The 14,874-nt window shown below is 34.0% G+C and overlaps 1 protein-coding gene across 5 annotated transcripts in view; it reads right to left on the reverse strand.

The window, feature by feature from the left end:
* Nucleotides 1-14,874, reverse strand: part of IBTK (inhibitor of Bruton tyrosine kinase) — a 93,815-nt gene that overhangs the window by 45,260 nt on the left and 33,681 nt on the right. For all 5 annotated transcript variants that reach the window (XM_082669174.1, XM_082669172.1, XM_082669173.1 and 2 more), the window contains exons 13-18: nucleotides 14,603-14,689; nucleotides 13,691-13,773; nucleotides 13,574-13,611; nucleotides 13,047-13,143; nucleotides 4,802-4,903; nucleotides 2,495-2,612 (exon numbers count right to left, since the gene is read on the reverse strand). In XM_082669174.1, the coding sequence (XP_082525300.1) occupies nucleotides 2,495-2,612; nucleotides 4,802-4,903; nucleotides 13,047-13,143; nucleotides 13,574-13,611; nucleotides 13,691-13,773; nucleotides 14,603-14,689 (525 nt within the window). The remainder of the gene's footprint in view (nucleotides 1-2,494; nucleotides 2,613-4,801; nucleotides 4,904-13,046; nucleotides 13,144-13,573; nucleotides 13,612-13,690; nucleotides 13,774-14,602; nucleotides 14,690-14,874) is intronic.

The following is a 14,874-nucleotide window of genomic DNA, read 5'->3' on the forward strand; positions in this document are numbered from 1 at the left end:
ACAAGCCTAGAGCCCATGCTCTGCAATGAGAAGCCCGCACACTGCAACGAGGAGTAGCCCCTGCTCGCCGCAACTAGAGAAAGCCTGCACACAGCAACAAAGACCCAACGCAGCCCAAAATAAAAATAAATTTAAAAATTAAAAAAATAAAACGACATTTGGACTAGTTCAATTGCAGTCAAAGGAGATTTTAAGGAACTCTCAGGTTCCAGAGAGGTACTTTGAGGCATCAGTAAAATTTAAATCAAAGTTTACATTCTAAAATGTACTTCAAACTATTTTTAAAACTAATACAAAGCAACCATATTCAAATCTGTACCATACTGGTTTTCTAACATTTTGAAGACAATTAACTTGTGATGCTACGTCAATTTTGATGCAGCTGTTCTCTTAACATCTCTGTGCATATTTATTTACACTTCTGGCAAACACATATTTGACTAGGAATGGTTACATTTAAACAAATCTTTGCTTTAATGCAAGTTATAATGTCTACTCATGTAAAATGATTCACCACAGCACATGTGCCTCCCTTAACAGTTCAGCTGACAAACTTGTCACAACATAATAATGGAACAATAGTAATGTGACACATCATCCTCCAATATCGTATTTTAGATAGATTTGGCTTGTTTCACACTGTGGTTGATTCTTTTCTGACAAATTAAACGAGTTAATTTGGCAATGCAAGGGGAAAAAATTACTATGATTTGAATGACTAATGTAATGTCAGCAAAAAAAATAAATGTATTCTGAAACCTCTGCCAGGTTCTGACAATGAAATACCAGAGGCATTTTGAAATGACACTGTCTAATATCCCATAATATTAATTTGCATTTGGAAAGCATTTTCCACAAAATAACAAAGCATTAAATAGCCAAAAGAATTTTCTCTAAATTGAACCCTAAATGGCAACTAAGGAATCTGTTAGTGATTCACCTTTTAAAAATGGTAGAAAACTTTTATTTCAAACATGTTTTGGAATTAGTTTCATTAAGCATCATCCTGACTTTGAAAGGTGAGTTATCAAAAAACTGTTACCATTTATAATTAATTATATGGATCAAGGTTTTCTTGATTATTTGCCAAAAAAAGTTTCACGGGTTTTCTCATCCTCATTTGAGGATATAAACAGAATCTACCTCGTAAGGTTTTCATGAAAATTAAGTGAATCTATACAACACTTTTAGAATGCCACCTGGCACATACCATTAATTATCATTATTACTATGTAACTATTATTGTAGTACTATTTTTAGTTATTACTATTAATTACTATTATTATGGCAGTGTTAGCTATTATTACAGTTAAAACAAAATACAGCATTACACTAGACATCGACTTTAAAAATGCAACTGACACCAAGAAATCTAATCTGAAATTCCCGTGCTGATCAAAAAGACTTACTTTTCTCATCACTGACTTTATAGTGAGTAAATATAGTAAAATTGTGACTTTATGCTAAAAAATAAATCTGTAACATTTATTTCATTAAAAAAATTCCACTGCGGTTGAGAGTCTGCCTGCCGATGCAGGGGACACGGGTTCGTGCCCCGGTCCGGGAAGATCCCACATGCCGCGAAGCGGCTAGGCCCGTGAGCCACGGCTGCTGAGCCTGCGCGTCTGGAGCCGGTGCTCCGCAACAGGAGAGGCCACAACAGTGAGAGGCCCGCATACCACCAAAAAAAAAAAAAAAAAAAAAAAAATTCCACTGCTAAAATAGTTGAAAACAATGGGATTAAATTTCCCAAGATTCCTCTAATTCTAAAATGTCTATGACTCCTAAATCATTAGCATTTATCAAATTCTTTCCATCCAGGTAAACATCAATATAGCATGAAATATTAGCTTATAAAACAGGATACATATACTTAGCTGATTTTTTTCATGTAAAGTGTGTCATTTTTCGTAAGAAAAATTTCATTACCATGAAAGCTTCAACACACAAATCAGCTTGCCATAAACTAGACCAACTAAATTTTTTCAGGCCATCTGCTGCAGCCTAAGTTTGACCAAAGAATCAATATGTAGTATAGGAAATATCTTAAAAGGGAATAAATACAAAAACAGAAATCAACCAATAACAAACTGTTTGCATGATATGTGAAGTAATTAAGTGCTGGCTTAATTAGTATTACAGATACTTTCTAAAAGCCAAGGTAAAAACTACATAGTTACAAATTAGCCTAAACAAGCAAAGAGATATGAAAACATATACAAATATACTTGTGATAATATTGTCCCACAACCTTCCAACCAGCATGTAAGCACCACTGAGGGCAAGGATATTGTCTTTATTTGTTCCCGGTAGTATCTTAGCAATGGCTGGCATATATTAAGCATCCAAATACTGATGGAATGATTAAATCCCCTTACATTTTCACTTTTTCTACAAAGCTGGGATTTATCGTTATTCACTTTTAAATTACTAATATATTTGTTATTATATATAAATAAGCGCTTTTGCAACAGTCTGTATATATCTAACCTACCTTGCTTCAAGTAAAGCTGCCATATTCAGTCCTATAAATTGTAAACAAGATAGTTTCAACTGTTCAGCATTATACATTGCTGCGAATTCCAGTAGCATAGCAGCATTCTTAAGGGTAACTACAAAGGAAAAGATATGCGAAATGAGATGAAAGGCATGTTACTACAGCAAATGAAATATACTTATTTCTCAAGTTGTCAGGTTTGAACATTTAGAAGAAGGAAAATTGAAAGTAGTGTCTTGCCAAAAATAAGTTATACTAGGGCAAATATACAACTCATTTTCCATCCCAATATGCCAAAGTAATTTTAAATGACTTGTTCAGAGGAACTATAAGCACACGTAAAATTTTAAGCAAAAGAAAATACAGAAGGTGCATTATAGTGTCATCTAAAAAGCAAACATATAAGAATTGACAATCTTCTACCTAACCTTTTCAGAATATTTTTAACTTTCACTGATAAACAACATTCCTTTTCATTTATATAGCACAGAATAGTCATTCTCCTATAAAACTAACAAAGTATACTTAGGAGTAGGAGAAATTGATGAAATCATTCTACAAAATATATTTATGTTGAGTCGTCTATCAGACTTTACCTGGGTATATTTACATATATAAACACACACAAATACTATATATTTAGAAAGTAAGTACATTTAAATCTTACCATATTATAGTTCATGCCAGTGCAGCATCTGGCATACTGTACAAAACATGCTAGATTTTGTTACAATCCTTGTTAACTTTATATATGAAGTGTGTTTTGCTAGAGACTGTCCCAGAATATTCTATTTACCTAGCATGTAACTTTGGCTTCCCAAACCCCTCCATTCTTTTTCTTACTTACTCTGAGTCCCAGCCAACAGAGGAACACAACTATTTTCTACACCTGGCTTCCTCCACTTCTTTGTTCTTTCTCCCTTATAACTCAGTCAAAAGTTATATGCAGACAATATGCAGACAATAATGATCGCTGCCTCACTCTTGACTAACCTAATGTTTCAACTAATGATGAACCCAAATTCTCCCATTTCACAGAAATAAAACTGGATCATACAAAAACTTTAGAGTTGTTCAAGGAGAAGATAATCCACAGAGCTCAAGAAAAGTGAGTAAATAAGACTCTAGAGCTAAGACAAACTATTAGAAGTACAAATTAGAAAAATTTGACAGGAAATCCCTTCACACTTCCTGAAGAGGCAAAGAAAAAGAACAAAGATAAGATTAGAAAGCCAAGAAACTTTTATATCAGGGTGAGGAAATTTAACCTTTATCCCAGAGTAAGCGATTAAAAATATATGAACGAGGGAAGACATTAACTCCTTCCTACAGAAAGATTAAAGAAGAAGTTAGAAAAGAGAAACAGGACTTAAAAGACTACTATGACACTACACAGAAGGGATGGATAACAGTGATCTCAACTAGTATAGTGACAGTGAGAATAAAAAGGTAGTGGAGGGCTTCCCTGGTGGCGCAGTGGTTGAGAGTCCGCCTGCCGATGCAGGGGACACGGGTTCATGCCCCAGTCTGGGAAGATCCCACATGCTGTGGAGCAGCGGGGCCCGTGAGCCATGGCCGCTGAGCATGCATGTCCGGAGCCTGTGCTCCGCAACGGGAGAGGCCACAACAGTGAGAGGCCCGCATACCGCAAAAAAAAAAAAAAAAAAAAAAAAAAAAGTAGGGGAAATGTGATCAACACAGTTAAGATTAATCAATTTTGACAGCTGCAATTTGGGTATAAAAACAAAATAACAAAAACTAACTTTGGGTTCCAAAGTTGAGTGTTAGGATGACAGCCATGCAATTAACAGAAATAATGAACAGAAAGAGAAAAATAAGAGTTTGAGAGAAAAGAAGTTTTTGATAAATATATTAATGGGATGGTTACATAAAAATTCCAGCAAATAGCAGGGTAGCTAAGTGTAGACTTACAGACCAGGGCAAGGGTAAAAAATTTCTGCTTTCAAACTCTCATCTTTCAGATTCCAAAATAAGTTTCATGCCATCCTTATTATTCAAGCTTTTATGGCATTTCCAAAAAATTAACGTATTTCAATTCTAAGATGTTCATGTTTTCACATATTAACATCTCTAAAATAAGGATGTGTTTAATAGTTTAAATGTTTAAATGTCTTGAATTTTTAATAGTTTAAATAGTTCAAATATTTAAATAGTTTAAATGTCTTGAATTTTTAATGATACAAAAACATGTATTTTATCATAAACTACATCAGAAAGTCAATAAAATACAGTAAATCCTGGATCAACCTGAAAACACACTAAGATTCCAATTCAAAAACTCACGTTTTTCACTTAATGCCACTTCACAAATCTCTTTCAATCGAGATATGAGAAGCTGATCAGCCACCACAAGAACACTACAAACAAAATCCAAATTTTGAGATTCTAAAAAAAAAGAAAAGAAAAAGAAGCGTCACTCTTTATTATTATTTTGTAAACATTATACCTAAGGGGAAAAAGTTCAAGTAATTAAGACACTACAAACAAGAGAATTATGATGATTATTTTCTAAATGTTGAAATGGTAAGTATGATAAACAGTAGTAACATCAAAATATTTCTGTCTTTTCAGTAGAAAGCTGTAAAATAAAACACACCCAAAATGCCCTGGTTCACACTAGGACCATAAAATGGGCAACTTGAGTAGATCTTTTTTAGTCTAAAGAACCACTAGAATGCCTGACTTGTTTAAAATCTCCCATTGCTGTTGGACAAACATTTCTCAAACTAATAGAGGGGAAAGTCAAATCTCATCCTTAAAGGTAATATACAGGTATATGTTAAATAGATACACATATGTTAAAACATATATATACATACAGGGGGTAGAGGGGGCAGGGAAGGACGAAGGGAGAGGTGAATAATGCTCTTAGGCTTCCTTATTTAAAACAAAATTGGTCACCTAAGAGTACTTTTAAAAAAAATTATAGAAGTTCCTTAATTTAACATAAACTTGATCCAGTGTACTATTAATGACCTTAAGCAACGCTAGAATCACTGCCAGAATAGTAGTATAAATAGGAAAAAAAAAAAAAAACAATCCCACCACCATATGAAGAAAAAAAATGTTTAAAAAGAAAAAAATGAGGGACTTTCCTGGTGGTCCAGTGGGTAAGACGCTGTGCTCCCAATGCAGGGGGCCCAGGTTCAATCCCCAGTGGGGGAACTAGATCCCACATGCGTGCCACAACTAAGAGTTCACACGCCACAACTAAAAGTCCACACACCGCAACTGAGAAGTCTGCATGCCGCAACTAAGAAGTCCACATGCCAACAACTAAAAGATCCTGCGTGCTGCAGCTAAGACCTGGCACAGCCAAAAATAAATAAATAAATAAATAAAAAGCAAAAAGCCCTCAAAATAGAGATGAAATATATGCATTTAAAAAAAAAAGAAAAAATGAAAGTAGAAAAAACATTCTAAAAGATGAGGGAGAGGTAAAGTCATTGCAAATGGCAGGCTAAGAACTACTTCAAAAATTCTTCTCCACAAAAGCAATGAGAATATTACAAAAAATTATCAAAAATCAACTTTTTTAGAGTTCTAGAAATTAGCCAAAGGCTTGCAATAATCTAGGGAGCACTGACTCAAAGAACTTTGCGGAATCTTAAGAACAGTAAGCTTTGGGACACTAGCTGCTCCTGCTTAGATCCTCCTCTCCTCTCCTCGCCTCTCCTCCTCGCCTCTCCTCCTCAGTAGTCTTGAAAACCATCAATCCTGCAATCACAGGCAGGTACGAGAAGCTACATCCACTGGAGGAGACAGAACAGTTGTGGAGCAACATTATCAAGAAACTGTCATTATTTGACCTGTCTGGCAGTTTCCTGGAAACCCAGCTAGCAGGGGTTTATTTGACCTTAAAGCTTGCCCAGTGTGAACAGCCTCAGAAGAGGGCATTTATTCAAAACAATTAGCAACTACTTAACACTGAAGCTGCCCAAGACAATAAATAAGGGATAGCGCAAACAAGAAGCAGGTTAAAAAAACTTAAAAAGAAGAGCTAGGGAAAGAGATATTGTTGTGACTGAATGTTTATGTCCCCTGAAAATTCATATGTTGAAGGTATAATTTCCAGTGTGGTTTTATCTGGAGACAGGGCCTCTAAGGAACTAATTAAGGTTAAATGCAGTCATAAGGTAGGGCCCTGATCTGACAGGATTAGTGTCTTTCTAAGAAGAGACATCACAGATCCATCATCTCCCCCCACTAATCCCCTTCGCGCGCCCACGTGCGCGTGTGTGTACTCTCTCACTCTCTCTTTCTCCACTCACACTCACACTCACACACAAGCACTGAGGAAAGGTCAAGTAAGGACATAACAAGAAGGCAGCCATGTACAAGCCAGGAAGAGAATCCTCACCAGAAACCAACCCTGCTGGACCCTGACCTGAGACGTTAGCCTCCAGAACTGTGAATAATAAATTTCAGTCTCTGTTATTCTGTTATGGCAGTATGAGCTGTGTCCATAAGGGGTTTTGAAAAGTTTTAACATATTCCTATGAACCTAGAAGGTCATACATCTGTGAAGGGCTGTGCACATGCCCAGAAAAAATTTAAGAAGGCCCAAAACTCTTACTTCTGGATGACCTTGAGACCACAAAGGCAGGAAATGAATCTAAGGCACAGTTGTAAACTGCCCAGCTAAGAACTGAAGCCAGGCCGCCATACACACAAAGAGCCCCTAGGCACAGGCTGGGAGATTTACTGGCTTAGGCAATTAAGGAAAATTCTGTCTAATTAGTAGCTGACCACTAAGCTGACCAAGCAGAGACCTCAGTGGTCATATATGACGAAGAATACCAATTTTACAGAATTAGTTCCAATAAGTCACTAAACAAACAGCAAACACAACAATCCCTGGGGAAGGAGGAAAATCTGATTTCAAGAGTTGCTACATGATATTATTTAGATATGTCCAGTTCTCAACAAAAAATAAGAAAAAATGAAAAGAGGGATGTAAATATATGGTCTATATACAGAAAAAAAGTGGCCAAGAGAATCTGTCCCTGAGAATGCTAAGGTGCTGAGCCATTACATATTACAGACTTTAAATCAATTATTTTGAATATGTTCAAAGAACTAAAAAAATCATGCTTAAAAATCTAAAAGAAAGTATAAGAATAATATCTCATGAAATTAAGACTATCAATGAGGACAGAAACTGTACATCAATTGAGATTATCCAATCAGAGGAACAGAAAGAAAAACAAGAATGAATAAAAAATATACTGAGTATAAGAGACCTATGGAACACTATCCAGCCTAGATAGATATTTATGGGAGTCCCAGAAGGAAAAAAGAACAGACATAAAGAATATCTGAAGAAATAATGCAGAGGGGGAGAAAAGTAAAAGTGAAGAGGATTTGTATGGAATCAAAGTTCAGCTGTGAATAACAACCAAGATAGGGAGCAACCCCAGTACCCATCAATAGACAAATGGATAAAGATGTGGGGTGTGTGTGTGTGTGTATATCTCACATACAGTGGAATATTACTCAGCCACAAAAAATGAATGAAATTCTGCCATTTGCATCAATGGACCTAGAGAGTATTGTGCTTAATGAAATAAGTCAGAGAGAGATAAATACTTCATGTTATTATATGTGGAATCCTGGAATCTAAAAAAAAAATAACACAGATGTATATAACAAAAACAGATGCACAGATATAGAGAACAAAAGCAGTTGTTACCAGTGGGGAGAGGGGAGGGGGAGGGGGCAAGATAGGTTTATGGGATTAAGAGTTAGAAACTACTATGTATAAAATAAATAAGCAACAAGGATATATGTAGTGTACAGCACACAGAAATACCGACATTATTTTGTAACAACTTTAAGTGGAGTATAATCAATAAAAATATTCAGCCACTATGCTATACACCTGAAACTAATATTGTAAATCAACCAAACATCAATTTAAAAAAAAAGAAAAAGAAAAAAAGTTGTGGTTAGTTTAAAACAGACTGTTGTAATTATAAAATATTATTACATGTAAGCCTCATGGTAACCAGAAAGCAAAAACCTACAGTAGAAACACAAACCTACAGTAGAAAACCTACAGTAGAAACACAAGCATACCGCTACCAAAAAATCATTAAATTACAAAGGAAGACAGCACACACAAGAGGAAGAAGGGAACAAAGAAACTGCAAAACAGTCAGAAGACAACTGACAAAATTCCAGAAGTACATCCTTACCTACCAATAATTACTTTAAATGTAAATGGATTAAATTCTCCAGTCAAAAGCAAAGTAGTTGAATAGATTAAAAAACAAGGTACAACTATATGCTGCCTACAAAAAAATTACTTTACCTTTAAGGACACACATAGGCTGAAAGTGACAGGATGAAAACATATACTCAATGCAAATGGTAATGGGGGGGATAGGCATACTTGTATCACACAAAATAGGCTTCAAGTCAAAAACAGTCACATGAGACAAAGAGGTCAGTATATAATGACAAAGGGGTCAATACATCAATAAGATATAACAATTGTTACAGGCATACAGTTGAAGCACCTAAATATACAAAGGAAACAGTAAAAGAGCTGAAGGCAGAAATAGACATCAGTAAAACAATAGAGGACTTCAATACTCCATATTCAATAGGAATAGATAATCCACACAGAAAATCAATAAGGAAATAGCAGACCTGCCCAACAATATACGCCAAATGGCCCTAACAGACATATAGAGAACATTCCATCCAACAACAGCAAAATACACATTCTTCTCAAGTGTACGCAAAACATTCTACAAAACAGACGATATGTGAGGCCACAGAACAAGTCTTAACAATTTAAGAAGACTGAAATCACACCAAGTATCTTCTCTACCAACCACAATGGTATAAAATCAGAAAAACAGGAGGAAAACTGGAAAATTCACAAATATGTAGAAATTAAACAATACAGTCCTGAACAACCAATATGTCAAAGAAGAAATCAAAGAGAAAGCAAAAAAATATCTTGAGACAAAGGAAAATGGGAAACACAACGTATCAAAATTTATAGGATTAAACAAAAGAAGTTCTAAGAAACACGTTTATACTGATAAATGCCTTAAAAAGAAAGATTGCAAAAGAACAACCTTAAGGTTTTTACACAACAAAGAACTATAAAAAGAAAAACAGAGCCCAAAGTTAGGAGAAGAAAAGAAATAATATAGATAGAGCAGGAATCAATGAACCAGACACTACTAAAACAATAGAAAGGACCAATTAAACTAAGAGTTGGTTATTTGAAAAGATAAACAAAATTAACACACCCTTAAGTAGACTAAGAAAAAAGAAGACTCAAATAAATAATTGTAAATGAAAGAGGAAACATTACCAGTGATATCGCAGAAATACAAACAATCATAAGATACTACTATGAACTATATGCTAATGAACTGGATAATCTAGAAGAAATGGGTCAGTTCCTAGAAACATACCAAAACTGAATCATGAAGAGATAGAAAATGTGAACAGACCAATAACACAGTAAGGAGATTGAATCAATAATTAGAAGTCTCCAAAATAAGTAAAGCCCAAAACTAGAAAGCTTCACAGGTGAATTCTACCAAATATTTAAAGAAACATTCACGTCAATCCTTCTTAAACTCATACCAAAAACTGAATAGGAGGGAAAACTTCCAAACTCATTTTATGAGGCCAGCATTATCCTGATACCAAAGGCAGACAAGTTCACTACAATAAAAATTACAGAATATCCCTGATTAACATACATATAAATATCCTCAATAAAATACCAGTAAACCAAATTAAACAACATATTAAAAGAATCATACACCATGATCGAGTGGGATTTACACCTGTGATGCAAGGATAGTTCAACATGTGCAAATCAATAAACACGATACACGACGTTAACAGAACATAGGCTAAAAATCATACGATCATCTCAATAGCTGCAAAAAACGAATATGACAAAATTCAACATGCATTCATAATAAAAACTCTTAAGAAATTAGGTATATAAGGAATGTACCTCAACACAATAAAGGCCATATATGACAAGCCTAAAGCTAACATCATATTCAACAGTAAAAACCTGAAAGCTTTCACCTAAGATCAGGAACAAGACAAGGATGCACACCCTCGCCATGTTTATTCAACACAGTACTGGAAGTCCTAGCCACAGCAATGAGACAAGAAACAGAAGGAATCCAAATTGAATAAGAAGAAGTAAACTGCCATTGTTTGCAGATGACATGACAGTATACATAGAAAACCCTGAAGACGCCACCAAAATACTCTTAAAAATAAAGAAAGAATAAAGTTGCAGGGTACAAAACCAATACACAAAAACCTGTTGCATTTCTATATGCTAACAATGAGCTAACAGAAAGAGAAATTAAGGAAACAATGCCATGCACAATCGCATCACAAAGAATAAAAGACTCAGGAATAAACTGAACCAAGGAGGTGAAAGATCTGCACACCAAAAGCTATGAAACACTGAGACAAGAAATTAAAGAAGGTACAAATAAATGGAAAGATATCCCATGTTCATGGACTGGAATAATTGATATTGTTAAAATGCCCATTCTACCCAAAGCAATCTACATATTCAATGAAATCCCATAAAAATTCCAATGGCATCTTTCACAGAAGTAGAAAAAGTAATCCTAAAATTCATACGGAACCATAAAGACCGTAAATAGCCAAAGCACTACTGAAAAAGTACAACAAAGCTGGAGGCATCACATTTCCTGATTTCCAAATTCTATTACAAAGCTACAGTAATCAACACTATAACGTACTGCCATTAAAACAGACATGTAGACCAATGAGACATAATACAGAGCCCAGAAATAAACCCTCATATATACAGCCAATTAATCTTTGACAAGGGTGTCAAGAATATAAAATGGGGAAAGGACAGTCACTTCACTAAAGGGTATTAGAAAAACTTAATATCCACATGCAAAACAATGAAACTGGACCCACATCTTACACCATAACATAAAAATCAACTCAAAGTGGATTAAAGACTTGAATCTAAGACCTGAAACTATAAAACTCCTAGAAGAAAAAAGGGGAAAAGCTCCCAAACATTGGTCTTGGCAATGATTTTTTAGATGTGACACCAAACCACATGAAACAAAAAGCAAAATAAACAAGTGGTATTACATGAAACCAAAAGCACAGCAAAGCAGTCAACAAAATAAAAAGGCAACTTTGGAATGGGAGAAAATATTTGCAAACCATAACTGATAAGAGATTAACATCCAGAATATATAAGGAACTCCTAAAAATACAATAGCAAAAAAAAAAAAAAAAAAATTACAGACTTAGAAAACAAACTTAGGGTTACCAAAGGGGAAAGGTGTGTGGAGGGATAAATTGGGAGTTTAGGATTAACATATACACACTACTATGTTTAACATAGATAACAAACAAGGACCTACATATAGCACAGGGAACTCTGCTCAATATTCTGTAATAACCTAAATGGGAAAAGAATTTGAAAAAGAATAGATACATGTATATGTATAACTGATTCACTTTGCTGTACACCTGAAACTATAGTCCAATACAAAACAAAAATTTTTTAAAAACATAAAAAAAATTTTTTTAATGGGCAAAAGACCTTAATAGACATTTGTCCAAATAAAACATACAAATGGCCAACAGGTAAATGAGAAGGTGCTCAATGTCATTATTTATCAAGGAAATGAAAATCAAAACCACAGTGAGATGTCACCTTATACCTGTTAGGAAGGCTATTATCAAAAAAACCCAAGATAACAGGTGTTGATGAAGATGGGGAGAAAAGGGAACCCTTGTGCAGTGTTGGTGGGAGTGTAAATTGGTGTAGCCACTATGGAGAACAGTATGGAGGCTCCTCAAAAAATTAAAAATAGGACTACCATATGATACAGCAATCCCACTTCTGAGTATTTAGCCAAAGGAACTGAAATCAGGATTTTGAAGATATACATGCATTTCCAAGTTCACTGCAGCATTATTCACAATAGTTAAAATATAGAAACAGCCTAAATGTCCATCGACAAATGGATAAAGAAAATGTGGTATCGACATACACAGAACACAAAAGCATACCACTCTATGACTAAAGACACCTGGTAAATAAAACATGGGTGTGTTGCCTGACAAAGTATACAAATGAACTGTCTTTATAAATTTCGGTTCAATTATTAGTCTATTTATTTTACTTCAGGTATGTTCACACAGGGGAAAAACAGGCAAGAAAGAACTTTTGTAGACTGTCAAAACTCTACTCCCTGCTGTCAAGTCCTCATCTTAATCATATAAGTAGCTGGGTATGGAAATGTTAAATCTAATCTCAACCAATATTAATAAGTCTTATATATTCACATAGGTAATGAAAATTTTCTTTTCCATTCCTTTACTATTAGTAATCATCCCTATTTGCTTATTTTAAATTTAAGCCTCTGTTGATGGCTTATTTCAATTAGAGTAGAAATTAAGATTCACATGACTTTATCATTTTTAACTATATCTTAAATATCTGAAATGTCTTAACTCTTATTAATACCTTTTATCACCACAGCTTCATCAGTATAGAGGTAGTCCAAAATAACTTTCAGTATGTCAGAATGTATTGGCATTTCCAGAGCTGCACAACTGGAAGCCTAAATAAAATAAAATAAAATAATTAAACTACAAAATACTACTACAATCTGACTGAGGTTACTGGTATGAAAAACTTTTAACAGGAATCACATCAAATGCAAAACAACATAACATTTATAAAACGCAAAGCTAAAATGAGATACATTTAATTTTTAAATGCCTTGTAACATGAAAAAGAATCAAGAAAAATTGAGAAAAAAAGAAACAAACTGGTATTCCAAATACAAGTCCAAATAATAGTGGAGAATTTAACTTAAGTAACTTTTTTGCAACAATTTTCATTTTGGAATGTTGCTATTTTCCAGCAGACTTATGCATAAATAAAGTCGAATACAAAGCAAAAACTGAGTTAAAATATTTTTTACTTTCTTTAGCATATAATTTCCCAAAAGTATAACTACCAGTCTATGTGTTCTATTTAAATCTTACCTCAATCCATGAGCTACTCAGCATACTATGAAAATATTCTGAAAGAAAAACAATTGAGTAAGAATAGTGAAACAATACCAAAACAAATAAATTAGCAACTAACAAAAGTGTACCTACCAAGTCTAGCACAAAGAACGCATTTATGACAAGGAAATTCCTTTCCATCCACTGATTTCATGGTCACATCACATAAATAAGAACTGGAAAAAAAAAAAAAAGTTTAATTGAAGAGCAATTTCTTTACATATTCAGCAAATAAGAAAATCCATTATAGGATTTAACATTTGATTTTCTCCTAATTAAAGGTGGCAGAGAATATACAACTTGAGGGTATACATATAAAGTACTTTATCTCCTTCCACTTTAGGGAAGATAATAAGGCCTTACAATAAAGATAATATTTGTAAAGGGAACTGAATACAGATAAATATTCAAAGTCTTGCTTTTTATTTTCCTTTTTCAATACAGGCCTGGTGTAATAAGTAACATCATAGTCAAAGGTCTTTAATTCACTTATTTGTACAACCTATTCTGTGCTAAGCACAGTCTAGATACCGCCACAGTTTTTTTTTCTCCAAGACTTTTCACCTACCAAGTACACATACCTAAAAACAAAAACTTTTAATAATAAACATATTTAGAATAGCATATCTATTACGGAAAAAGATTATACTAAAGGAAATAATCTTCATAATGCTGACGAGTCATAATTATACTGGTTTTTGGGTTAACATCATTACCTACTTATAAAAAAATACAAAATTCAGGCCAAAAAATTTTTTTAATTCCTTTCTTTATTAGAAAGTAATCAGAAAAAAATGAACTGTATCAGTGTCTTATTGAGCAGTTAATACTTTCATCCATTTGCCTCAACAGCTCTCTAACATTTCCAGAAATAAAGAAGACTAATAAAGGTAAGAGGGTATTCACATACACATTTTGCTTCACATATGAGTAAAAAGAGCTCTATTTCCACACTTAGGTCTCAAAATCTAGGGATGAAAAGTTTATCTTCATTTCCTAACTTACCATTTTCTCTGACTTAGCTTTGGTTTATTACCAGTTTTCTTGGCAATGACATTAATTTCTTCATTCTCAAATCGGACTCCATCTAACCTATCAAGGATAAAAATTAACAACTGGTGAATATATTCCCCTACCAAAACGAACAACAAAAATCCAACAAATTGGCCCACACCTGAACATAATTATATAATCTGTATCACCTGGAAGAGTATCTCAACTAACCCCCATTCTGTGATAAAGAAATATCATACTTAATATTAAAAATATATTAAACA

This window comes from Grampus griseus (genome assembly GCF_964374135.1).
Source record: "Grampus griseus genome assembly, chromosome: 13".
NCBI lineage: Eukaryota > Metazoa > Chordata > Mammalia > Artiodactyla > Delphinidae > Grampus > Grampus griseus.